Below are 27,318 nucleotides of genomic sequence, written 5' to 3'. Positions count from 1 at the left end.
TTGTTTTGGGCCTGGGTATCTTCAGCCAAGGCCTAAAGCAGGGGTAACCAACGTGGTCATCCCTCACCCCACAATGTGACAGGACTACAACTCCCATAATTCCTCCTATGCTTGCTGGCCATGCTGGCTCAGGGGTTGATGGGAGGTGTAGTCCAACAACATCTGGAGAGCATCACTTGGTTACCTCAGGCCTAGTTGGTCCACGTTGGAGGATCCTTGGTTAAGAAATGCTCCATGGGATGGCGGGGGGGGGGGGGCACATTCAAGGCGCCCACCCTCCATGGCGGCAGGGTCCAGGGGGCTCTCCTCACTGGGTGTGACATATGGCCCCTCTTTTATCACCTTGTGCGTTGCCACTCCTTGTGCCAACTTGGTTCAAGGCGGTGCTGTTTTCTTTAAAAGCAAACAAATATGCAGGAGGTGCCAGGCCTCAAACCGGTCTGGGAACACCACCTGCCGCTTTTGTGAAACCTTTTTATCCTGAGTGTGGGAATTGGGTGTAATTACTCAAGGCTGAAGAAATGGCACTCTGCCCATGCTCGGGGGCACCTTCCTTCCTTCTCTCCCCCCCCCCCCTTCCGCCTCCTCTGCGCGCCAAGCTCGAGTCCCAGCGCAAATTAAACCCCGGTGAAAGGATTCGAGCCTGCGCGGCGCGTCTTCAAAAGAAAAAGCTAAGGGAGGAAAGCGTGCGGCCTTCGCCCTCTGCTGGCTGTAGGTGCAAATGGTTGCAGCACTTTGCAAAAGAATAATGACAACAGAGAGGGATTGTGGGATCGCGAGCTTCCTTCTGTCCAGGAAGACAAGCCCGTTGCACGCGAGGAGGCGGCGGCGCTGAGCTGTTGCTCCTGGAAGCAGAGTCGGGGAGTGGCACACGCAGCCCACGAAGTCCCTGGAAGTCTGTCGGGCCACGGTAAGAGGTGTCTCGCCCCGTCCTTAACTCGCCTGCCGTTTCTTTCTTTCTTTCTTTTTTTACTTAAGGCTCAGAAGAGGGTCGATTTAGGAGCTGCGAGACCTGGGTTCTAATCCTCCCACTGGGCCATGAAACTCACCGGTTGACGCTGGGCCAGTCGGTGCCTGCCTGTGCTCCTAACCTACCTCGCAGGGTTGTTGTGGGAATTAAGCGGGGGGGGGGGACTTAGGTTGATCACCTTGAGCGCGTGGGAGGGAAAGGTGGGATGCGCAGGTAGTAAATAAACAACAACAGCGAGCTGCATGCTGAGTCGATACAGGAGGAGCTTCCCATAAATGCTTTGCTTCATTCCGTTAAGAGAGCTTCCAGACGAACGGGGCATTAAGGTAGTGCGGTTTTTTTTAGCGCAAATGCCCTCCCACCAGATGTCAAGGAAATAAACAACAATCTGGCTTTTAGAAGACATATGAAAGCAGCCCTGTTTAGGGAAGTTTTTAATGTTTGATGTTTTATCATGTTGTTAATATTCTGTTGGGAGCAGCACAGAGTGGCTGGGGAAAGCCAGCCAGATGTGTGGGGTATAAATAATAAATTTTATTATTATTATATTATTATTATTCTGACCCACCAATCTCAGTCTGCCCTCAGCCAGCCTCCACTTGCCTTCTTTCTTCCTTAAACCGTCCAGGGCATGGCCCTGGCTTTAAGTTTGTTCCTCCTGCCCTTTGTAGAACTAAACCAGGAGGAGAAGCGGGGGGGGGGGGGGGGCTTGATTTAGTTGACTCCACCTGTCATTGTCTTGGTTTACAGCTGCTTTCCTTGCTTTCCACCCTACTAGCCTAAATGGACCCTGCTCTTCACCCCTGATCTCACACATTCCCGGTTTCTCTTTTCAATTCTGCCTCTTGCCAGCCACACGATTAACACACCTTGCTAGTACGTCTCAGGGCTGTTATTTTGCCCCTCCCTCTACTGCTACCATTCTGAGCATGCGCACAAGTGCTTCTGTCCCTGTGCATCACATCTTTTCCTTTCTTTTAAACAACCACCACCGGTATTTTCCAGGAAGAGCACAAGAGCAAACATTACCCAACCACATGGAGTGGTTATCTTGTTTCACAGTGGACAAGATCACCTCCACCAGCTGCATCTCTCATATTATATTGCTCTTTTATTTTGATACTAATTGTAAGTAAGCAGCTTTGGGGGGCAAATCGCTCTTGGTTGAATGTCAGCGTATAGATGTGATCATTAAATATATATGTAATAAAATTTAAATCTGATCTAAGAGTCCACTGAACGCAAGGTTTTGTGGGTGAGCAGTGTCGCACCTCCTCTTGTTTTTGAAGCCTTACAGGCCCCTCCCCAGGTGGTGGTGTTTTAAGGTGGTTGTGGTGACTTTGAGGCAGAGAATCCCTTCCTGGTTCAAGCCCCTGCATTTCATAAGATACAACTAAGGGAGAGAGATTGCTTTCCAGTTGCTACATCCTACAGAACCAATTGTAATCATCTTAGTTGATGTGTTTGACCACATTCCTTCCCCACCTAGTGTTCAAAGTTCACATGTATTTGCTCAGCCATCCACCTAACATGCCTGTAAATGCATGTCAATATTGCCTTCGTTGTGCTCACAGGTGCGGGTGGATTTAAACCAGACACTTCCTGGTTCATAATTCCAACTCTTCAGCAGCACCCTGTGCAAACTTGGTCCCTCATCTCACTCCCGTTTTTCAGGGACAGCATATCACTTCCCAGGCTCTGATTATTCCTTGCAGCTACCCTCATGACCCACTATTGATATTGTCCCAGGAGCAATGTGAGAACTGGTTACGGTAAAAATTGCGTCTTCTAAATAATTTTGTTTCTTCCACAGAGTGATTCCCATTTTTAGCTATGGCTGAACTGGTTCCCTCCCCTGAGGACTCTCCCACTGACCTCTGTTCTGATACCCCTGTGGAACCACTGGCGGCCCCCGATTCTCTTCCAGCTGAGCAATCCCTTGCCGAAATTGACCTACCTTGCCGCTTTTTCCTAGAAGGTCGTTGCCGCTTTGGTTCCCGCTGCCGGAACAGTCACCCTGGTGACATGGGAGCTGCTCCTCGTTCAGAAGACAGCGGATCCAACCGCAGTCCTTCTCCACAAGGCAAGAAGCCCCCCATGAAGACTGCGGAGGATGTTATCTCTCGCCTCCTCTGGGACCCCCAGCTGCCTGCTGAACATTTTTCTATTGGTTACCTGGATCGGTTCTTGGGGGTATTGGAAGAGCCTTTTGCTGCTTTCTCCTGGGAGGACCTGGCTTCAACCGGGCCTGGCGTGCTAGCTATCCCCAAACATAGGATCCACTATTTCAAATACAAGACTCGCGTGGTGTGGAACAAGGTGAGCCGCACAGACGAAGTCTTTGGGTCCACAGGAAGTGGGAGAACCATCTTGGAGGTGATGAAGGAAGTCGACGAGGCAGCCAGAACCACCGAGGAAAAGGTTCAGGACCATCCTTCAAATGGAGACAGAGAAAAGGGGGTGGGAGGTGTTGGACCAGGGGCAGCTAGAGGCAGCGGAGAAGAGGCGGTCAGTGATTCAGCCAGAGAAAAACAGGTGGCCGAGACAGTTGGCGGACAGGATGAGCTGGATAATTTGGATGCCTTCAGCATCACAAAGGAAAATGACCCAATAGTGGAAGAGGAGGAAAACATGGCTTTGCAGAGCAGGAAGGTGGGACACCTTCCGCATCGCAAACAGCGTCCCACCCATTTCATAGCTATCAGAGTCACCAGTCGAGAGACCTGGGAAGCTGTGAAACTCTTCCAAGGCACCCTCTCTGAGGTTCAGCCAGACCTAGAAGAGTTCTATACCCCTTTGCCTACTCTGCACATCACACTGTGTCTGCTGCGCTTAGATACCTCGGAACACATTTGCAAAGCTGTTACGGCACTCCAGGAACTGCAAGCCAACAGCCAGCGCCTGCTGCCCCCCGCCTTGCTTCTCTCCTTCCACAAGGTGGAAGCTTTCCATTCTCGTGTGCTTTACTTGTCACCAGCACCTACGCCTGGGCTGGGATCACTGGCCCGGACTTTGGAGGATGCTTTTAACAAGAAGGGCTTGGCAGTGATTCCTCCTCCGGACAAAGACAAGTTCCACTTGACCATGGTGAAGATCCCACGGGCAAAGGCAGATCTACGGTTGCCAGCAGATTCCTCATGGATTCCAACTATTAATGATTTAGGAACACAAGCTGTTGAGGCATTATGTTTGTGTGAGGTTGGAAAAGGTAGGCGGACTGATAGGTTTTACACCACGGTTCTGAAAATAGATCTATACTGAGAGGCAGGGGTGGCGTCTCTTGTTCTGCTGCTCGAGGCGAAACAGTAAGTTTTGCCATGCTGCTGCTACTGCTACCATGCACCCTTGATTTTGGGCAAGATTGTGTCGATTTCAGGCGAGATCTTACCTCAAATGGACAGGTTTTGTTCAAAATCTGTGCCAATGGAAATGGCACTTCTCTGCTGTTGGCAGAGGGCCAGATGGGACATGCATCTGAGGTAGCAGCACCACCCTGCCTTATAGCTGAGCTGCCTCTGCTGAGGCAATTGTTATCAAGCAGCTGGTAAGCATCTTTGCGGTCAAGATCCACTCTACAGAAGGGGCTATAACCCTGTAAATTGTATTATTGTGAACAGCAGGAACACAGCTAAGATGGTGAACTAGCCTTGAATAACCTGGGCTGGCTACCTACAGAAGGGATTTAAGAGGAAGGATACTCTACTCATACTGCATTAAGCTATTTTGAGGCAACAGTAGGAACTATGGTGTCCTTTCCCCATTTATTCAGGCAAGGTACATCTGGTAGACTAGAGCATAAATACACTGGGGCACTGGGAGCTACAACTTCCATGTGAATCAGAACACCAAACTTGGACAACAACAGGGACACACAATAGGGAAGTGGCTTGGATGACATGGCGTTTTTCCTCCCTTAGGTAACAAAATGAAGCAAGACTTTTGAATGCAGATGAACTTGTTCTGACCATTAGTCATGACCAAGACCTTTTGAGAAGAAAGTCACTCAACTGTGCACTCTTAGTTGTACTGATTTCAATGGATGTTTGTCATGACTAAATGGCAAGGACTGCAGGCCACTGTCCCTCTACTGTACTATGTAAGGAGGAAATCTGCAAACATTGCAGCTGACTAGCTCAGAAAGGCTGTAGGCTCCTATGTTCCTCTAACAACCTCCTCCTCTCTCCCCTGTCCCAACACTTTTTGTATGGTAGCTTTTGCAAGTCAGCAAAACTAAACACATCACACACCCCTTGCCTGTTACTTTCGGGGGGGCAGATGAAAACAAGCTAGAATCTCCCTTTGCATGTGTTCTGTTCCTGTGTTTTGTTCCTAGAGACTGCCCCCCTGTTCAATTTTAGACACCAACACAGATTTTTGTTTTCAAAAATTTGCTTTAATCAGTTGGAAAAAGATTCAGAGGTTTCTGTAAAGGAAAAAGGAATCTTTGAAAAATCCAGCCCAAGCCAAAACATCCCAAAATTACACATGTTCAAAAATAAAAAGAGAAAGAAAAGAGGAATTAGAGCAAAGGAGAAAAGGAGAGAGGGTGAGGAAGGGATTATGAGAAGGCTAGAGACTAAGGGTGAGAAAGAAGGGGGAGAGAGAGAGAGAAATGGGGAAGGGAGAAAAGACAATTGGACAATCTTTCAAAACTTTAAACAAAATTGAAACAATGTGAAGGAAGAAAAGTGGAAATGGGGTGGTGCATTTTCTGAGTTTACCTGTAAAGAACTGAGGACAGAGGGAGAAAAATAAATAAATCAATTAAAAAAAACTGAGCATGACAACTCCAGAACACAATAGAAAAGGAGGAGATTGCAAGGATCATCTTGTGTGTGTTGATTCAATTCCTCTGTGGTTCCTTCTTACTGCCTTGATTTGATTCTCTTTACGTCGCCACATCCACGATGAGGTGCAATTTACAAAGAAGTCTTTTGCATTCTCTGCACAGGAAAAAGTCACTGAAACTGGTAGGAAACACGCCAAGGCAGGCTTTGCTTTGCTCTTCCCCCTCAGGCTGGTTTTTTGATCGGCTGGAGAGGTGGCATCTCTCTTTCTCCCTCTCATGCTCTTTTGGAGCCAGGCCGTAGCTCGGAAGAGGAAAAAACTGAGACAGCGTTAGTTTTTGAGGAGCACAATGGAGAACACAAAATGCGCACACAAAACAACCTGGATTTTTCATCTTCAGAGAAAACCATCTGTTAAACTCATCATTATAAAAGTAGAAAAGCACAGATATTTTTTTTCCTCTTAGAAAACAAAGAGTTTTCCTAGCATTATTTACAACTTGTCGCTTCTGTACAAAATCATCATTCCACATATTTACACAAGGGAACCGTTAGTTCTCATGTACCGCTGACTTCTCAAGTGTTTTCCCAGGTGGAATCTAGATGAAATTACGCCTCTGTAAAGATACTCGTGTGGTTTTAGAAAAATCTGGACAAAGGGATCCCCTGTAGCTTAGGGAGAAATCATTCTAGCTTCCTGAACACTCTTGTGAGGGTGAAGGGACGGCAACACAAGGAGACAGCAGTTAATTCCGCATCTCCCAGTGATTCACTTAGAGATCCCTGTTTCTTTCCCCAACCCTTTATCTCAGCCATTTCTGACCAATGAGTGATGGGTGGGGTCTTGCAGCTATGGTCTCTCATGCATCTTGACACGAGGGGAAGAAAAAAACAGATGATCATAAACTGATGCTCACGTATTCCCCAGCACCTCCCTACCCCACTGCTGGCAAAAACCACAATCGTTAGACTGAACTCTCTGCTCTTCTCCGTTCCTGGTGGTCTCTGACGCCATCCGATGTCCTTGGATCTTACCCCTCTTCGCTCCGTGTGCGGCGTGGACAGCGGGAGAGGCGCAGCACAGCTAGGTTCCGGCATGCCCACAGCAGCCAACTGAATCTGGTTTTATATATGTATAAATATATATACATATGTACATAGGTTAAAAACGGGGCAGGGCGGGGAAGTGGGCCTTATACTTTCAGAAATTGGCCAGGACCGCCAAGCTCTGCTTGCAGTCAATCTTGGTGGCGTCGGGACTAGTATACACAAGGGACAGAGCTGCGAGGAAGGCTTGGCACTCCTCCTCGCTCTCGAAGGCCAGCTCTGACACAACGTAGGAGACTGGAAGCACCGGGCGGAAACTGAGGGAGATAAAAAGAGACACTGGTGAATGGGAAAAGGCAGCAGATGAAATCCAGGCTAAGACGACAAGCAGAATCCTGCCCCCAAGTATGCAATTAGTTACCGTTAGCTACCCTGGCAACGTGAAGAAACTGCACTTGAGAGCATTTCGTATTTAAGCTCCTAGCCCTCGTGGTTGTTTTTAAGGAGAGTTTGAAAAGAAGGGGTCCATGTGGGATGGGCTTTCTTTCAATGTGCTGCTTAATTTGTGAAGAGGAGACAGAGTTCAGCTGGCATGAAGTTGAGTGTGTGTACAGAATTACAAAGATATGCAATAACTGAGGCATTCTATCCTTGCTCAGAAGCACTTTCAGGAGGCCTGCAGGTTATAGTAAGTCCTAAGCTATGAATGACAAACAAAAACTAAGCCTACCCCTACACCCCAATGCAATGGTAATAAACATACAGAGAGGCAACTAGCTACACCCAAGGCAGGGAGAAGAGAGTCATCCAGATTGTACTGGTAAATAAATAGCAAGTTAGTGATGAAGCGCCCACACATCCTGAAAATGCAGAATAGTCAGGACTGGCATTGGGCAGGTATCGGCTCTCCTCCAAGTGGAAGGAAAAGCTTAGGAAAATGTACACAGCTGTGCCTGTGGAGCAAGTGGGAGAAGAAACCCACTTCAGAGAACTCTCCTACAACAAAGTAGAATTGACTTTATATTGTACCATAAGGGTGACACTGCAGAAAGAGATCTTGGGAAACTGGGCAGGAAAGAGTATGCTATGACAAAACATACTAACTTGCTGTTCTAAGGAATCCTATTAGTCGTTCACAACCTTGCACATAATTAAAATTTGCTCCTTCAATTCCCTAAATATATATATAAGGACAAAGCAACTGCTCTACCCTCAAGTGCTGCACTGCATTTTTGCCCTCTTAGCATCTTTTACTAGGCACGGCCACCTTGTAAGTCCTCCATTTATTTTTGCTTCCTATCTTTTGGGTAAAGGTAAAGGTACCCCTGACCGTTAGGTCCAGTCGCGGACGACTCAGGTTGCGGCACTCATCTTGCTCTATAGGCCGAGGGAGCCGGCGTTTGTCCGCAGACAGCTTCCGGGTCATGTGACCATCAGAACTAAGCTGCTTCTGGCGAACCAGAGCAGCACTCAGAAACGCCGTTTAACTTCCCGCCAGAGCGGTACCTATTTATCTACTGGCACTTTGACGTGCTTTCGAACTGCTAGGTTGGCAGGAGCAGGGACTGAACAATGGGCGCTCACCCCGTAGCGGGGATTTGAACCGCCAACCTTCTGATTGGCAAGCTCTAGGCTCAGTGGTTTAGACCACAGTGCCACTTCTGGACTAATGGGCAGTTACCACTGCCACTAATTACCACAGTGCTTTGTAAGCTTTTGGACCCGACAACCATTTTATTAAATCCCTGTAGACAGAGACCCCCCTGGCACTTTAAAGGCTTGTGGTGTAAACTGAAGGAGCATGCAAAGCGTTTGTGAACACAGATGCCACCCATCTATGCAAGCCCCTTTTTCAGTGCAATGCACACTCGGATTTTCTTTCCTATCAGGATGCAATAAGGCTGCATCCCACTCAAAGCAACAGTGTGTAGATTGTTGGCATCCATGCTCAGATGCACATCCAAGTAAGGACCAGAGTTTCCAGTTCCAACAAATGATAGCTATGCAAGCGGCTGCCTTCTTGTGCAGCTCTCTTTATCTGAACCAGGGCAGGCACTGTGCCATGGGACAGTCCTATTCCTTACCCTGCCTCCATCCCTCTTCAGGTATGGGATGCAGCAGCAGCAACAAAATTAAATCTCACAGGTTTGCTCCTGTAATTATTATTTCTTTCCCATACACCAATTTTGTTTTTTGTCTGGGGGAACGGCTATTTATTGCTTCTTGTGCCCAAATAAAATCTGAATGCTGTATTTCCGGAATCAAGTAAAAATAAGACGAGTACTTCCTTTAGCTGTTATGTTTCTTAAGTGAATCCAAACAGCCATGGTGGGTCTTCAACCTGGTCCCAGTTTCACAGCCAAACTGCTATTTAAAACCCAAGGGATCAATAGTGGCGTAAGCCATCTTCCTACTTACCTGTGAAGCACATGGCCCTCTAAGCTACAGTTGCAGAAACACAACCCCCTTTTACCCGATTCTAGCTACAGGGGACTTAAGTCTCCCTCTTTTCTCCACAAGGGAGTTGGGGCAGAGGGGAGAGGCAGGAGAAGGGTGCAAGTGTGAGTCATCTTCCCAGCCCTGACCCCAGGAGTGTCTGGTTTGACTTCACATACGTTTTGATCATGGCTTTGAGGGCCGTTTTCCTCTCTCGCTCAGCAAACTTGTCAATGAGGTAGCCGGACATGCAGGGTGCCTGGCGGTACAGGCAGAAGAAGCGGTGGTAATTGGACAGGGCCCAGGCAGCCCGCAAGGCGAGCGCATGTGCCACACAGGGGTCCGCTTTCATCTCTTTCGTCAAATACGCCAGCTCTGTAGTGATGTCTGGAGGGAAGAAAACAGAGTCATCAAGACTCATTCTCATGCTATAACCTTCCCCGCCCCCATTTGCTTGCTCTCAAATGCCCATTATCTTTTTTTTAAAAAAAAATACTTTATTAAGGATTTTCTTGTTTTACAGAGGTAAGTGCATTTATGCCTACATTTAAGCTTGCTTGGCTTGGCACAGTCTATTAACACAGTTGGTCAAGAATTTAAGCTCTTCTTTTTCTATAGTCTGGAGTCTTTATCTACTTTACAGTCTTTTGAAAGCAGGTTTAGCAATTTGCTTGACATCCTTCTAGGACTGGCATAGAACACTAGCCTTTGCAGGGGCAGGCTGTGGGAAAGAGAGGCGCGGGGGCTGGGAATTATTTATGGGTCTCACACTACAGTCCAATGTGTCGTGATTGCATCTTCTGCCTACAGGCATAGTGGCTGCAAGGACACAAATGCCACGGGCAAAATGCCACAAAAAAGGGATCCCCAAGTGCCAGAGAAACTCGGCAGACTAGCCTTGAACTACCAGAGACTCCTGCATCCCCTTTCCTTCAAGAAAAATGTGCTAAACAGCAAAGCACAGGAATTGGTTTTCTAATTGCAATTAACAAGTAACATGGGCAGCCTCGCCACAAAACTGCTGCAGGGTCAATTCAGATTAAGCTCTGACCATACAGGTCTTCCTCTCCACCCATGCACGCCTCCCTTCCCCAGCCCCAGCACTCACCCCCTGAGTTTTTTGTGAAAATGTAATAGAGGATGCGGTAAGCAGTGAATTCTCCAACATTCCCAGGGAGGTTCTCCGCATAGAGTGACTTCAGCTGTGTCTGGCACTGGTTGAACTCCTCATGGTCACCCTAGAGAAGATACTCCCATTATTATGGAACTGTTTCAAGTTGCCACACACCCCTCCCGCTCCTAGAGCCAGATACAAACTTGGCAGTCGTCTCTGTGCCTTCCCTGAATTAGCACCGCCCTCCTCCAGTGTAATGTGTGAATGGACCCTTAATCCTCACAGGTTCTCATCTGGCTAGTGTAAGAGAGAGAAACTCTTTGTGCCACAAGGGCTACCTGCGTTGGGAACTCTGACACACCTGCACCTCCCTCCCTCAAGTTCTGCATGCAGCAAGTTCTAGATATAATTCAGTTTACTATTTTATGAAACAAACTGGGAAACAATCAGTATGTGATAGGTGAAGGAGATAGGAAAAAGGCAGGATAGACCAGGGGTTATAATGTTTTGGGGATCTTGGGCACACCTGCAAACTGGAGACTGCCATGGGCACCCCACCTGCACAACATTTCTCCTCTCCCCAGCTGTAAACCCCCATCTGCCCCCTGACCCACAATTCTATGTGAAAAAGGCTTCTATTGGCTCACTAAGGCTTCTTTCAAACCTGATTTTGGGGTGAGGGAGCAGAGGATAGGACCCTGTGGGGGCCAGAGAAGGTCTCTGAGGATACATGTGTAATCATGAGCACTAAGCTGGCAACACATTAACTAGGAGAACAAGGCACCTATGTCCTTCCCCAAGGCCAGTATATCTGAAGGAGCGTCTCCACCCCCATTGTTCTGCCCGGACACTGAGGTCCAGCTCCGAGGGCCTTCTGGCGGTTCCCTCACTGCGAGAGGCCAAGTTACAGGGAACCAGGCAGAGGGCCTTTTTGGTAGTGGCGCCCGCCCTGTGGAACGCCCTCCCATCAGATGTCAAAGTGATAAACAACTACCTGACATTCAGAAGACATCTGAAGGCAGTCCTGTTCAGGGAAGTTTTTAATATGTGACATTTTAGTGTATTTTTCATCTTTGTTGGAAGCCGCCCAGAGTGGCTGGGGAAACCCAGCCAGATGGGCGGGGTACAAATAATAAATTATTATTATTATTATTATTATTAGGCATCATCTTGTTTTTAAATAGGTGCAAGAAACTACAGGCAGATTTATAAAGTTCTCCACGGTTACAAAGTGACATACACTGATTTTTTTTCCTTACTAAAATATGCAAAAGGAAAAGCAGGGATTCTCCAGTTTGAGAATACCTTGGTGCATCTGACAAAGGCTGGTAGCCACTACAGCTCTTCTTTACTGAGAAGGGCAAGCAACACATTTCCTGGGACATGGTCTGAAGAAATGCCATGAAGCCATCTTGTTGGAGCTAATTAGTTCTGGGTTGGGTGATTGCTTTGACCTAAAGGTTATGTACATGGTTCTCCCACCTTTTCTCCTCATAGCAACCCTGTGAGGTAGGCTAAGCTACAAGACGGTGGTAGGCCCAAGATAACCCAGTGAGCTTCATGACCAAGGAAGGATCTGAACCTGGATCTCCCCCGTTCTAGCTGTGACATCCCATTGGCTCTTACCTTCTCCAGTGCTATCCTGGCATGGGTTTCATAGACCTCCACAGTGAATTCTGTACGAATTCCCTGAACCTAAGCAGGGCAAGAGAGAGGGTTAGCAAGCAGTTATAGGACAGTAAGTATTTATATATTCATTAATGGCTGAATTCCTTTCTGTTTTCCCACAGTGAAAGGAAGGTTTGGAATATACGTGGATAAATGAAGTGCAGGCTGCTTCTGAAGCTATCAAATTTAGGAGACACGTTGCAGCCTCCTGCAATGGGTGGAGAGACTTTGCTGGCCATACATAAAATGCTCTCCTAACACCACCCCTTGGCAAATAGAAATTTCTACAAGGCATTGATGCCAACCTGATCGTCCCTTCCTTGTTCTTGCTTGATTTACGGATACGGGCAGTAACCAAATCAGAAGCATAAAAGTGTTCCGATAACTCAAATGAAGCAAGCCAGCTTGAAAGCCCAGTTATTTTAAAACAACTCGAAAGATAATATAGATCATCTGTGCCACAAGCAGCAGAAGACCAAGGTGTACCAAACCCTACATTAAAAATAGCCTTTATATCTGCTGCATCGTATGAAATTTGCATTTTAAAAAACTTTTCTAAAAGCTTTTATCTTGTGTTACAGTACCTCCTGCTGACAACTCTAATACGGCTCCCCCAAATAATTTATCTCCTTCGCTCCCTGCCCCCAAAACTAACCATCAACCCAAGTTAGAACTTGGAAAGCTACAAAAACTACATTTTTTTAAAAAAAAAAAAGTTGACCTTTTTGGACTAGCTTTACTGTACTGTTGATGCCACCTGCTCCTGTGGAAGCTCTAGAGGTGATGCAAGGCCCTTTGGTGAAAGCAGCTCCCATATGATTATAGAAAGCGGCAGGCCTGTGTCACCTCGGGGGGCTTCCAGAGTGGCATTTGGAGTTTACCTTGGCTGTTCACATAGCTTCAAACAGCTGTTTCCTTTCTTAGTACTTAATAACGAGAAAACAGCCTATGGCAGAAGGCTAGCATGAATAAATTGCTATTAGCTGTTGCTCCACCTATGTCAGAGCTGCTCAACCCATAAAGTAACACAGCAGTTCACAAAGGGCACATGTCTTAAAAGCCATAGGAACACAAAAAGTTGCCTAATTTAAGTGTTCCTTACACAAGTAAAGGTACGGCCAAGTACAGAACCAGGGAAACACTCATAAACATTGAACTGCAGAAATACAGCTTGTCTTGCACAGAATTGGGTTGACCTCTGTGACTTGCATAAATTGCACACTTCCAAGGACCAAGCAACAGTCCAGCTATTTGCAGAAAGCTGCTCTTTCCACCTCTGGTTTCTGATAATTTCACTAAAAATTTCATTGCCAGCACTTCCAGATCTGGTTTTATAAAAAAGAGAAGCAGAATCTCAGGACACCAAACTGTATTCAGTACCAGGTTTCATGTTGCACCAAACCCCCCCCCCCCCCAAAAAAAAACCTACAAATACACATGTACTAATCAGGAGACATGGCACCCGTTATGGAGAATTCAAATGCACCAATTCCCTTGCCAAAATAACTGGTAATTACAAGTTCTGTTGGCAAGAAGCAAGTCAATAGATGAAGACCTCTTGTAGAGCCAAGTCTATTACAGTCATGGCAAAACCCTCCACCCTCACCAACTCTTGCCATTCAGTGCCTCAGGAAAGCTTACAGTGAGATCTTGCCGTATGGATTTCATCTGTTCACAAGCATATGCATAATCTTGCTTCTCTTTCCAGTGAGATTTCACCATGGTCAATGATTTTTTAAGCACCTGGGAGAAAAATAAAATAAAATGTTAAGTTAAAGAGACTTCTGTCAAGCATTAGCTGACAAAGCTGCTCAGCCTTGGAGAAACACCTTTGGAATAGGAGCGGGTAGGATGCTGAGTGGTGGCTGAGTGAGAAAGCAATGGCTATTGCTAACAAGGCTGCAGCACCTGGCACCACTGAGTTTTAATACAGGGTTCCCCCATTCCCAGGCCAGCATGCTTCTTTATTATAGCCCTTTTATTTCGCACTTTCCATTCAAATTAATAACCATCATAATCAAGGCAGCTATTGGTAAACACAGTTCCTATTCAATAAAACAGGACTTTGCTCCTTACAAAAATATGTACACCTTGGTCAATCTCATCCTGCCATCAGTATGTTGTATGTTTCCATTTGCCACTCTTTGGCCTGTGGGCTCCTGTACCATATACATACACATCACAACCTACTCTATTAGCTAAAATAAAATAAAATGCTTCTTCCAAGCCAATTTTAGGAAGGGGAGGAGCCCCTGTGAGCACCAGGAAAAGCTTCTGCAGGCACAACAGCTGCCCCTTATCTTTCTATCAGTGGCCGTTGCCCATAAGCGAACACAGAAAGGTAATATGTCCAGGTGGAACAGCAGGAAGGCACAAGGTAAGTTCTTGGAGAAGACTCCACTGCCTAGGGTTACTCACAGACACAGGCCGGACAGTAGAGGGGTCCGGTGCACAAGTGAGACGCAGGTAATGTTTGGTGATCTCCTGGCAGGTGCCCACAATTTTCAGTTCGTTCCAGTCGAGTCCATCAGAGCCAGTGCTGTCAAGGCTATTGATCTGCAAAATGAGGGGCTCCAGGCGCAGTTTTTTGAAAAGGCTCGCATGCTGGAAGCGGGCTGCCCGCCGCTCCTTCTTGAACTCTTTCTCAGGATCTTCATAGTCCATGGTGTTGCGCTTCCGGTTGCGCTTGGAAGGGCCCTGATCATGCCTGCAGAGACCAAAATGAAAGGGTCACCCCTGAGGAAGGAAATACCCAGGTCCTCTGTGGATCAGACAGAACATAGCAACCCCTCACAGCTGCTCCTGCTCTCATGGTCTTTCTCTCACTAATCTAAAAACCACATGCAAGAAGCCAATGAATATGTTGAACTTTGGTTTTCCACCCAGCCAACCTACCTTTTCCCCCGCTGAGCTCTCATCCGGCCTCGTTCCATGTGGCCTCCGCGACCCCGGTTCTTCTGGGTGTTCCTGCGGCCACCCAAGCGACACTCAGTGCCTGAATAGGAACTGTCTGAATCAGAATCACTATTTTGAGAGAGGGAGAAGGAAAGTTAAAGTGTTTCATCTCTTAACTCTTCTATGCAAGACAAGGTCCTAAATTGTAATCAGCTTCATGTTACACCTGCCCCACTAGCTCTTGCGAACCTTAAGGCTGTTTGTACAATCATAAAATAACCTGGTTTACAAATTAGCCCAGCTAATTTTCCTTTTAAATTTTCTAGCTCTTACACCGAATACAATTCTGTTGATGTTCAGTATATGCCACTTAACCAACACACCTTTTAATGACCTGGTGTAAGCTAAGATGAGTTTGGATTTGATATCCCGCTTTATCACTACCCGAAGGAGTCTCAAAGCGGCTAACATTCTCGTTTCCCTTCCTTCCCCACAACAAACACTCTGTGAGGTGAGTGGGGCTGAGAGACTTCAGAGAAGTGTGAGTAGCCCAAGGTCACCCAGCAGCTGCATGTGGAGGAGCGGAGATGCGAACCCGGTTCCTCAGACTGCAAGACTACTGCTCTTAACCACTACACCACACTGGCTCTCTAGGGAGAGCCCAAGAAACAATCTCTGTTCCCATTTTGCTTCTTTTACTTACCTCCGTCGGAAGTGGCGGCTGGGAGACCGCGACGAGGAACGTGACCTGGAACGTGAATCAACACTTGAGGATGAACTGTTATCCTTCATGAAGACATTGCGGTTTCCGAACTTGGTGGGAAAGCCATTTCCGCGATTCCGACCAGCCCCCGTTCCCCCTCCACCTCCTCCACGCTGTGGCTGAGAGTTGCCACCACCACTTCGCTGCTGTTGCTGCACCTGCTGTTGCTGCTGCTGCTGGGAAAGGCTGGACTGCATGGAGTTCCGTGGTGAGTGGAGAGAAGACACCTCCCAGCGCTGCTGTTTCTTCTTGGGACTTTCAGCCATGCTGTCTCGGCCCAAGCTGCAGAGAAAGCATGGGACTGATAAGTGCTCTGGATGCAATCAAGTATTTACCCACATGCACCTTTCAAGGAAAATCTGCCATGAAAAACCATGGCCCCCAACATGGCTCTCTCCAAACGCCCTGGATCCCACTCAGAATAGCAGGGACAGCAAAACTAGCAACAACTAAGATCAGTGCTCCCAAGTCTGAAATCAGAAATCTTATGTAACATGCCTGGCCTTGCAGCTACTTACCCTGGAAGTGGCTCTCTGCTCCAGTCAATTGTATAGGCAGTGCCATCTTGCAGCCTGGCTTGTAGAACTTCCTTGAGCAGCTTCTCAGTGCGGTCCTTGTCCTCTTCCGACTCGCAGGCAGTGAAGCAGCGTTGGACGTACTCCTTCATGTCTGGTGGCCAGTCTTCTGGCTTCCCCGTGGAAGAACTGCAAGGAAAATTTTATTTATATTTCAAGGCTCCAGTAACATATTCTCAGTCATGCTAAGCCCTTTATTTAGGCCTTCAATACACTTTGAAGGCTTTTGCCATGTTTAAGTAGGAAGCAGAGAAAAAGCAAAAGTTTTGGGAAAACACCGTCTTATTTATTATATACCTTCAGACTACGTCTAACTGTGTTAGGCTGGCAAACATAGCAGCAAACAGCATTCAGAAACAGAAAGAAACCCATCCCCAAGACTCATGCCACTCTTCAGGGTATGGCCTCTCTGAAGCGTTACCAACACGGTCCAAAGTTTTTATTATGAAAGAGACTAATCTATATTGCATGGTGATTTCTTCTAAGCCAAACTTGTTTTGAAATTCACTGAACTTAGCTCTTTCAACACTATCTCACCAACAGTTTGAAGGCCACATCTTCCTATGAATGCATCAGCTGGAGATGGACCAACCTCCAGAAAGAAATGAATGTTTTAGAGGCTTCAGCAATGAAACACAAAAAGCCTTTAAGCAATCTTCTCATTTAGTACTGAAAGGTGCTAGCTAGCTGCAAAGAACACCTGGCTACAGAGCATGCCTGGAGTGCTTCTCAATGAGGAAGGAGGGAGTGGCAGCTAGAACTTAGTTGGGGCTCTCAAGGAAGGACAGAAGTAGGCTCAATGAGGGGCAGGGCGTGGGGAGAAAGTACAGGAAGCCAGAATGAGAGGCCTAGTGGGCTGCATTCAGGCTGCAGACCAGAGATTCCCATCTTTGCATGTACACCTCTGTGCTGTGAGAACTTTAGGGATTTGAGAGTGAGACACTATAGTAAAAGTCCAAGAGCAGTGATGACCAAGCAAAAGGCAGCACTGCTCCCAGGCTTCCCTCCTAGCATAATGGCATCCTAGTTGGTGAAATGGGGACCAGATATGACCATGATGTGGAAATCACTGGTATATTTAATAATCTGGGCTGGATTGAAGTGAACAGATACCAAGTAAGTAAGGTGCTTCATTTCTACAGGCTGAACATCAGCTGCTGTTCTGAATCAGAAACCTTGGGTTACAAGAAAATCAGCAGTGCACAATCTTAATTATAGTGGCAGCAAGAATTTTTGCTCTCAGAAACCTTACACTGAAACCAAGCAACCAGGTGCTTTCCAGCCTCTTCCTAGAACTAGAAGGCTAGAAACGTGTTAGCCACCCTGAGCCCGGCCTTGGCTGGGGAGGGCGGGGTATAAATAAAAAATATTATTATTATTAAACGTACAAAAATGAAAATGAAGTATTCCCAGGAATATGGAACAATCACTGACACTACCCCCCCCCCCCAGAAAGCAGAGCCACAGGCAAGGGGATTTCTGCAACCTAGAGATTTGCTTGCCACCATCCCAGTTTCCTTCCCCTTACTAGAAGTGTGAGAGCCTACCACGCAAACATAAATAATGAAAAACTGAGGAACTTATGCACACCTGTGATTGTGGCGTTTCTCAGAATTCTGCTGGGAACCAAAGTTGCTGTGTTGTTGTTGTTGCTGCTGTTGCTCTGAGGAGTTGAAGTTCTGATTTGTTACCACAAAGGGGCGTTTTGGTAAGTTGAATTTCAGACCACCAGACCCAGGTGCTTCTGTTGGGAAAGAGAGGGGTTTTGTGGTGATTCTTTTTTGGAATTTGGCCTTCAGCCTCCTCCAGGCACAGACTTAAAATGCCATAAGGGAGACTCTTATTAGTTACTGTGGCCACAGACAGTAAGTGGTACCATTCGTCTCTGTAAAACTAGAGAGAAACAGCAGTTCCTTTGAGAGAAAGCACAGCAATAAAGGAGTATTTTAACTATTTGGGAATGCAGTAAGCACTCCCAACTAGTCAGGACTGGGTGCCAGGTCTTTTATAAGAAAAAAGAAATCTCCTTCCCATTGAAATCAGTGAGACAAGAGTAAAGACGCAGCTAACTTATTGCATCAAACACCTAAGTGCAACTATCTCAATGTTGATCCAATGAGCTTTTTGGGTTACTGGGAAGCGCTTCAGCTTGCCAAAGGGGGCTCCCTATCTTGCTGATTCTCCCCTCTAAGCTTCCTCATGTCACTAACCATGCGGGTCTAGAAGGCTCCCAACTCTAAAGAGCAGCTTTTTGGAGGATTCAAGGGGCTGCAGTAGGAAATCCACACTGCACGTGAACCAGTGTGCTGTAGTGGTTAAAAAAGTGTTGGAATAAGACAGGAGACAGCCTAGATTCAAATCCCTATGAAGATCACTGGGTGACCTTGGGCCAGTCACCGTCTTTCAGCCTAACCTATCTCACAGGGTTGCTTTGAGGGGGAAAAACAGGAAGAGGGAGAACCATTTTCATCACTCTCAGCTCCTTGGAGGAAAGGTGGTATGTAACAATATGCATGCACGCAGAAAAGAAGCTGTTTGTGTTTCTCAAGAGTCCAAGCCCATATATTAAAACTTTACTAAAATGGTTTCAACAGTTCACAATTCTTGGCTGGATTCAGTGGCTTCTAGTACCATTTCAAGCAATTGACAAGGCTTGACTTTCTTAGCTTTTGTTAGGCTTTTCCATAAGGGGCCCCCACCACCCAGCAAAGAGGAGAAGGTCAGCACCCACATGTCTGCAGCATCCTCTCTTCCCTCAACCTATGATGTGAGTCTGGTGATACATGTTTCCCCCCTCTAGCGCAGGGGTTGCCAAGAACACTCTAAAAGATGTGGACCAGAACTTCTGTCAGCCCCACTTAGTGGAGCCAGGGGTCTGGGATGGTGGAAGCAGCCTTCCAAAGCATCTGCAGGGCACCATGTTTGCTGCTGCTGCTGCTACTGCCCTGGCCCTTAGAAACTCACGTTTCATGCGGTTCCACAGCTGGTGTCCTTTCTTGGGCTTGGCGGCATCCTGGTAGGAATGCTGCTGCTGGTTGTACTGGTTTGAAGACTGGTTTTGCTGGCAGTGCGGCCCTCCAGGAGGCCCCCCCTGTTGCTGCTGCCCCCCAGAGCCCATGGGATGGTTGCTATGTTGTGAAGGATGGCTGGGATGTTGCATAGGGGACTGCGGGGGATTGGGGACTTGCATCTGTTGCTGTTGGCCTGGGTAGGACATCCCTCCATCTTCCATACCTGGGACTGGAGGCTGAGAGAAAAAGGAAGGCGATTGGCACCACCACCATCTCTGGAAGCCACATTCATGGACAGTAAACATTAAGTGTGCAAGGCCTCAAATCAGGCAGGAGTCAAATACACCATGGCGTCACACTGTTTTGAGCCCCTGGCTGCGCAGATATGTTTCTATGTGCTGTATTTATTTTGCATCACACTCCAGTCATTAACTACCATCACCGCAAACTTCTGAAGCAAGAATTTGAAACGCCAAAAAACCCAAGTCATACAGTCAAACTGCACAGCACAATACAGAGCTGGCCTTGCCCACATCCATGGTAGCATCACACCCAAAAGAATTTGGCTGAGTCAGACAAGTTTGGCTAGACATATGGGAAGGCAAAGAATTAAAGCTCATTTCCTTCTGCTGCCTTTAATACAGGCAACACCCTCTTTTCCAGAGAAGCTGTTTACTATTGGCAGCAAAAGAACAGATCATCCAACAGCCTTTCTGTAATCCACCAAGCCCTTGTCAGCTGAAATAGCTCTTTACATTAAGAGATAAGACAGTATTTGGAGAAATTACTTAGAAATTAAATTTTTATCTGTCCTTTCCAGTGTTGCCTGGCTTATAAAAAAAATGCAAGTTTTTCTGGCAAGATTTTGTAAATTTTGTTTAATAAAATGTTCTGTAAAATCAATTTTTGACATCTAATTGCAAGTGTAAAAAATTAAATAGAGTTTAGGTATCCATTACCTGGTTCATGTTTCCCTGATGCTGTCCAGGAACTGGTGGTTGCTGGGATGCTGTGGAAGAGTAAGAACCTGGAACACCGTATTGTCCAGGAGAGCCATACCCAGGGTAGACATTCTGTGGGAGGGCAAACCATGGAATCATATCAGAGGAGACATATTCAACATAAGAAGGCACTTCACATGCAATACAAAAGCTGGCCACTTCCCCATGCCTTCTATACGGCAGTTCATAGTGGTGGCCATAATCTCACTTGACTGAACAGAGGGCTTTTTTTCTTGCCCTGCCTTTCCTGCCCTCCAGAACCAAAGGGTTTCACTCAACAAGCTTTCTATCCATGTTGACATCCAAAGACCTCTTTGCTTCGATATTGCTTTGAACCGCAGAAATAAACAGCTCCAGCAGCAAGTTATGCTTCTGTGGCACACCTTCTCCGCAGTTTGCTTTGCAATTACCCTGTTGATTTGGTACAGGATGGAGGGAGGGCATAGGTGAAGCCCAACTGATGTGGTGGGAACTGCCTTCCCTTCCTGCCCCCCCCCCATTCCAAAATTCTAGGATCCTTGCTGAAGATGTCTCTCAACTAAAGAAATGGAGTTACGATGAGCAGGCGTTCTGGGAGGGAGCTTAGGAGGCTGGCCAGCTGCTGTTACTTACCATAGGGTAATAGTAATTATAGGGGTAGAGGTAGTTGTACTGCTGGTACCACTGGTAGTATTGCTGCTGTTGCTGTTGTTGCTGCTGCAAGGATTCTCCTTGTTGGGCTGCATACTATAGAAGAAAAGAGCACAAATATATATCATAAAAGGATGCTCGTGAATTTGTTTGACCTTGTTGAAATAGGAGCTAGGCTAGCTGTCCAATCACTCCAGGATCTTACTACTTTAGTTTCAGAATGACAGATTTGGTTGTGTGTCTGTCTGTTCAGTAATACAATCATGCTACCCAGGCATCCAAAGTACCAATAATGCAGACACCAAATCTGTCCCAGAAAGCTGAGGCTCCTGGCCTAGTCTACATCCTCCCCAAATAAAGAAGAATCTGTTCTTCACACTATGGAAGACATGCCAACAAAACGCTCGCAGCATTCATGCTCATTTCCATGCAGTTACTGTATGCTTTAGGCTATGGAGCCTTGGCCAAAGCCTCCCGTTTGGCTTCTGAGCAGAGTTCCAGCTAGCAAGTTAAGATTACATTTCCAAAGGTTTGTCAAAAGCAGACTTGCACACTATGAAAACTGGCAAAGAATTGTGCAACCTCTTGGATTACTCCAAGATGCCTTTCCAGGCAGCTGAAGAAATATTAAAACTTCTTACCTGTGCATTAGCCTGTCCATTGGTGGCACCTTTGTTATTGCCAGAGGCAGCAGCAGCACTGGCCTTACTAATGCTCGCTAGTGCTTGACGGGCCTTCTCCCATTCGGGGTTCTCATGCATGGGGCCTTCCATTCCATTCTCTCTGCTGCTCCCGTTGCCCAGATTGTACTGGGGAGCCCTACAAGGTGACATATTGGGATGAAAGATTAGTGAATTCCAGGCTCAGTTATTACACAGCCTATTATTATTATTATTACATTTAATTGAGCAGTGTTTTCAATTTCTGTTTGCCATTCCTTGATCATTCTTCTGAATTTACAGGACTGAACGCTCAAGGCGACCCAGTGCGCCAGTATCATTTGAACCCAGATCCAAATCCTCTCAATATTCACAGCTAGAGAGTCTCACATAAGTAAATTATACTAGGTTCATGTCACAGGACTACCTTATAAGCTATTCCTTTCCAGCTAAAGCATCTGAAACCATTCAATTGATCAGCATCCAGAAGATGTCACCAGGATGCTCATGGCACATTGCCACCCATCAGAAGCGTCAACACTGAAGTTTAAGGCCTTCTAAATCCGGGATGGGGGAACCTGTGGCACTCCATTTGTTGTCAAACTCCCAATTCCCACCAGCCCCAGCCAGCATAGCCAATAGTTAAGGATGACAGTAGTTGTGGCCCATATATGGAGGCTAAAAAGGCTCCCCTTTTGTGTTCAAAACTCTCACTAATTTAGACCAAGGCTGACTTACAAGGTAAAGGTACCCCTGCCCGTATGGGCCAGTTGTGTCCGACTCTAGGGTTGTGCGCTCATCTCACTTAAGAGGCCGGGAACCAGCGCTGTCCGAAGACACTTCCAGGTCACGTGGCCAGCGTGACGAAGCTGCTCTGGCGAGCCAGCACCAGCGCAGCACACGGAAACGCCGTTTACCTTCCCGCTATAAAGCGGTACCTATTTATCTACTTGCACTTAAGGGTGCTTTCGAACTGCTAGGTGGGCAGGAGCTGGGACCGAAAGACGGGAGCTTACCCCGCCGCGGGGATTCGAACTGCCAACCATGCGATCAGCAAGTCCTAGGCAATGAAGTTTTACCCACAGCGCCACCCACGGCTGACTTAAGCCCCTTCAAATAAACAGCAGCTAAAGGGCCCTGGCAACAGAAGGCGCCACATGCAGCCAGGTAGCTGACTCACAAGGCCAATAGAGGCTATTCAAGGACTGATAACTGAAGCAGCAAATGCAGAAAAAATGGACACCAGAGGACAGCTGTTTCCTCTGTTTCCTCCCTTCTGAAAGCCTTGTGCTCCCGCTCTCCCCCCCCCCCCCCAGATTAGAGACAATTTATATCCTAATCTGAACCAGGATTACTTGTAAATAATCACTATGCAAGATCAGGCAAAGTCTTTGTTTTGTTTATTTTCAGGACAACTCTCAACCTTGAAATGAGCTCCATAAAAGCTACTAGCCTGCAATCTCATATTTCTATGTTGACCATTTGTAGCCTACGCACAAGCACACCAGGTTTTGTGTCCTTCTACTTGGTTCCCTTGAGACCACTCTTGCTCCCCAAAGTAAGGCTGGGCATTTGATCAGTCCAAAAAGATCCGGGTGAACTGATTGGTGAAGTATTTGCAAAAAATGGGCATATATTTTTTAAACATTAACTGTATTAGAACAAAAAAAAAAACCTTAAGTTGTCCATAAAGTTGGCAAATTAGTTAATAGGTTATTGTTCCACAATAAGTGTGAACAAGTTTCTAGACTCTAGACCTCTCTCACACAGGAGCTTGACAGAGCAGACAGCCAATCACACAAAGTAGGCAGACTGGTCTCTGCTACAAACAAGTTGAAATTACTGGTGATCCAAGGGTGCTACCTTTGCCAGTGATGACTACGTTCCTGTTTGAAGATGGCTATACTTATGGTAGATTAAAGATGGGTAAGCTCCCTCACTCCCAGGCTTTGCTAATAGGTGACACAATAATAAAAGGTGATTCCTACATAGTGCCAACTTAGGCTTTATCTGACTGTGATCAAATAATTAGTTGCCAACAGACAACAACCAACTATTTGACTGGTAATCCTAGCAACTGGGCAAGTTGCTGTGAAGCTTGCCTTAACCATGTTATTTTTTTCTGCTCAAAACCACCACTAGATCTTTATTCATTTAGAAAGTGGGTGGCTAACCTATGGTCTTCCAGATGTTACTGAACTTCAACTCCTATCAGTCTAAACCAGCATGACCAATAGTAAGAGACAATGGAAGCTGTAGTCCAGCAACAGTTTGGGAGACAAGCTTTGTCTCCAAAGTAGAATAAAATAAGCCAGCTTTTCTGCTGTTGGTTTGTTTGATTTGTTTGTTTGTTTGCATTTGACTTTCAATCAGTTCTAAATTTGTTAGATGCTCTGAAGGCCCACAGGCACAAAAAGTAGTCTAGAAATACTTAAAGAAAACATTCATTTAGTACAGGAATTTATATGCTGCTCTATAACCAAGTTCTCAAGAATAGTTACAATGCCAATTAAAAAGGAAAGAAAACACAAACAACTCAAGACCAGAACTTGTCCCAAAAACGTAAAGAACCTTACTTAATGAAAATGATAACAAAGCTTTTTTTTTATTATTGCCCCAGGGACAATTTTCTGCAGAGGAAATGCAACACTCACCCACATTTGATGACTAATGGAAAAGCAGAGGCCTGAAAAAGGTAAGTACTATACATTTGACACTCTGGTCTCACTTTCCTTCCTCCTGAATGTCCTGTTATAGTCAACTCTGCAAGACCAGCAGACTTGTGAAATCATTGCCATTATGATGTCACAAGGTGAAATTATGATCTCAGTGACCAAAGTCTCAAAAACATGTTTAGTTTGGCATGTGTCCTCAATACAACTCTACTGCTGTTATAGCTGGCCACTGGTCCTATCTCTTAAGACATCCACATTTCCCCTATGAGATGATAGCAGGCAGTTACCATAAAATCTGTCAAAACATCTATGCTAGATGCATCTCTTTTGCACTGACTAGCCAACAAATTTGGTACACAGTATTTGGGTTTCACTTCAATTTCCTGTTACGTGACACATAATTTTGTGGGATTAAACTTGATTTCTCATTCTACAGAACCAGGGCCATCAATCCTGAGCCAAGACATCAGACTTTACCTTCATCCAGAAAGCTGTTATAGCTGCAAGCTTTCATCTACGAGAGACCTAGCCCCTTCTTGAGCTCTGATCAGTACCTCTTCTTTCCTCCACAAGCCTATCCAGCCACGTAAAAACTGATCTCAATTTGCTCCTCCACCTGATGCTTGAACCTATAATACAGGCTTACACTGAACCAGACCACTGGCCCATCAAGCTCAGTGCTAACTAGCAGTGGCACTCAGAGGTATCCAGCAGGGGTCTTCCCTAGTGCTCCTGAGATTGGGGCGGGGAGAGAGAGAAGGTAAATTCTTCTCTGGGTTTGAATTTTAGCCACATGTAATTTCAACGTTGGAAACGAACCTATTTCCTTAGTCACACTCATCTGGTGAGTTAATATCTTTTAACAGCAACAAATTCCTAGCCCTTTTAGGTTATGAGAGATAACAGCTTGTGTTACAGCCTGAAAAAGCTGGCTTATTATTCCAGCCACACAGCAACATTGTTATGAGCATAGAATGAGGAAGCAAATGCAGATCAGGTTACCAGAAGTACAGTGGACAGCCTTCTGCATTTTAAAACCACTCGGCCATCCCAAATTCCTCCTTTAATGACACCCCACCGACCAAGTTAAAATAAACCGCTGCAATCACCATTCCGAGGCACGCTGGTCGCCTAGATTGGCAGCCATCCTTAGGTCCGTGGAACCGGCAGCCGAAACCAATCCTTCCCCCGGCGACCTTCTCTTGGAGCGACTGCCCGCCGCCTTTTCTTCTTCTTCTTTTCCACAAGTAGAGGCCAAACAAAGGAAGTTAACTGGGCGAGATGAACATCCCGCTCGAGGCACCGCCGACACCTGGGGACGCCCCTTGGGCACCCTCGACGCCCACTTCTAGGGCGCCCAGCACAAGGCGAGAGGAGGGGGCAGGGAATGAGGCTCCCGAAAAGCCAAAATCCTAAAGAGTGAAAGGGATCTCCCTCTGAAGCCCCCTCCCAGTAAGAGGAGCTGTGGTCTGCAGAGGCCGATGCGCCCTCCTTGTCGCCCCAACCCCGGGGTCTAATATCCTGTGTACCCCCGGCTGTTTATAAAAAATTGTACCCCAAGTTAAGTATTTTCTCTCCTACCCCGCCCCACCCAAGTCTCCACCAACGCCCCCCTCCTTTCCCTGGCGAAGGAGACCCCCTGCCCTTGTGCCCCCTCCCAACTGGCAGCCCCCCACAAAACTCAGGGGTCCCCCTCCCGGCCTGCCCACCGCAGGCCAACCTCGCTCTCCCCGACTCCGCTAGGCCTCGTCCTGCCTCCCTCAGTCGGCCGCTTCTTCCCTCATCCGGGTTTCGCCCCCTCCCCCCCTTCCTCTCTCCCCTCAGCCTAACAGGGCGGAGGGAAATATAAAGGGTGGAAGCGGCTCTCTCGGCCTCGCCGCTGCTATGGTGGCGACGGGAGGCGAAGCGGGGCGGCTTTTCGGGGTTTTTTGTTGTCGTCGTTGTTCTCCTTCCGGCGCCGCAGCGAGAAGCGGGAAGCGCTGCAAGGCCGTTGGGTCTCCGCGCTGGCAAAAAAAGCCGGAGAAGGAGCCTCTCGCTTTTCCAAAATGGCGCCCGCCGCCTCCTCCGTCTCCGTCTCCTCCTCCGTCTGCCTTTTCTTCCTTCCGGCGGCCAAGCAGGAAGAGGCGGGGAGGGAGCAAGAGGCGTTCGACGCTTCGTCCTGTCAGTCAAAAGTCTTCTTGCGGCGCTGAGGGGAGGAGGTCTGCGCAAGTCCGGTAGTAGGGAGGCACGGGCACCGGTTCTTGGCTTTGGGCCCCGGGTTCGAATCCCTGCCTCTCCCCCGCAACTGTTGGTAGGGCAAAGTGTGCCAAGTAGGTACTGCCCCTGAGACGACGAATGGGATCAAAATGGAAACATGCAGGATCGCTAATAGACATTGAAATGGTTTTAGACTCTAGAGGCTATTGGACTTCAACTCCCATCAACCCCATCCAGCATAGCCAATAGGGGATGATGGGAGTTTGAGTCCACATCTGGAGGGCCACAGCTTCCCCCTTCTTGTTTTAGTGCTCGCTCTTTGAAGAAAATTCTGATGTTGGGTACGATTGAGGGCACAAGGAGAAGGGGATGACAGAGGACGAGATGGTTGGACAGTGTTATAGAAGCAACCAACATGAATTTGATGAGACTGTGGGAGGCAGTAGAAGACAGGAGTGCCTGGCCTGCTCTGGTCCATGGGGACACGAAGAGTCGGACACGACTAATCAACTAAACAACAACACACACACACCTCCTTTTATTTTATTATTAGACCCACTATTGATTTTCCATCTCTATTGCTTCTGTTGGGGCATCTGGGACGCTTCTCAGATCTCTGTCGGCAATTGGCTGAAAGGCACTGTCTGTCATTTGCTTTCACCAACTGGTGGTGGCTAAAAGTGGGACAATGATGCCACAGATTCTATGCCACTGTGGTTCTTATAGAGGTAGGGCAGTGTGTAGACAGACACACAGCCTGAAAGACAGCACTGGTTTGATCCCCGAGATTTTCCATAGGTGCAGGGCAGTGTCACTGTAGCATATGGATTCTAGGCAATAGCATCACTGTGATAAACCATTCGCACTGGAAATAAGACTGGAACATCATAC

The 27,318-nt window shown here is 47.0% G+C and overlaps 2 protein-coding genes and 1 long non-coding RNA gene across 6 annotated transcripts; 2 read left to right on the top strand and 1 right to left on the bottom strand.

Annotated features, from left to right (window-relative positions):
* Positions 1 to 737: 737 nt before the first annotated feature.
* On the top strand, positions 738 to 5,744 carry LENG9 (leukocyte receptor cluster member 9). Its single transcript, XM_083411626.1, has 2 exons — positions 738 to 910; positions 2,784 to 5,744. The coding sequence occupies exon 2, from the start codon at positions 2,804 to 2,806 to the stop codon at positions 4,229 to 4,231; it is 1,428 nt and encodes a 475-aa protein (XP_083267752.1). The 5' UTR covers positions 738 to 910; positions 2,784 to 2,803; the 3' UTR covers positions 4,232 to 5,744.
* Positions 5,342 to 26,333, bottom strand: LENG8 (leukocyte receptor cluster member 8). Of its 3 annotated transcripts, none has more exons than XR_014504536.1 (15): positions 25,341 to 26,332; positions 21,539 to 21,716; positions 20,880 to 20,993; positions 20,226 to 20,339; positions 19,220 to 19,502; positions 17,846 to 17,999; positions 16,199 to 16,384; positions 15,621 to 15,962; positions 14,918 to 15,046; positions 14,441 to 14,729; positions 13,664 to 13,765; positions 11,981 to 12,049; positions 10,349 to 10,478; positions 7,485 to 9,627; positions 5,342 to 7,439 (listed from the first exon to the last, which is right to left on the bottom strand). XR_014504536.1 is itself a non-coding variant. In XM_083411582.1 (15 exons), the coding sequence occupies exons 1-15, from the start codon at positions 25,376 to 25,378 to the stop codon at positions 6,959 to 6,961; spliced, it is 2,499 nt and encodes an 832-aa protein (XP_083267708.1). In that variant the 5' UTR covers positions 25,379 to 26,333; the 3' UTR covers positions 5,342 to 6,958. The 3 variants fall into 3 exon arrangements, 2 of the variants coding, with proteins under 2 accessions (XP_083267708.1, XP_083267707.1); XM_083411582.1 differs by having other exon boundaries at positions 5,342 to 7,121; positions 9,420 to 9,627; positions 25,341 to 26,333; XM_083411581.1 differs by lacking the exon at positions 25,341 to 26,332 and adding an exon at positions 24,211 to 24,461 and having other exon boundaries at positions 5,342 to 7,121; positions 9,420 to 9,627.
* LOC310663628 lies at positions 23,260 to 24,834 on the top strand. Of its 2 annotated transcripts, none has more exons than XR_014504545.1 (3): positions 23,260 to 23,482; positions 24,177 to 24,251; positions 24,668 to 24,834. It is a non-coding gene; the product is annotated as an uncharacterized lncRNA (long non-coding RNA). The 2 variants fall into 2 exon arrangements; XR_014504546.1 differs by having other exon boundaries at positions 23,260 to 23,792.
* Positions 26,334 to 27,318: the final 985 nt, after the last annotated feature.

The sequence above is a fragment of the Podarcis tiliguerta genome (genome assembly GCF_965153285.1).
Source record: "Podarcis tiliguerta genome assembly, chromosome: 13".
NCBI lineage: Eukaryota > Metazoa > Chordata > Lepidosauria > Squamata > Lacertidae > Podarcis > Podarcis tiliguerta.
This window is presented reverse-complemented; position numbering and strand designations above follow the sequence as displayed.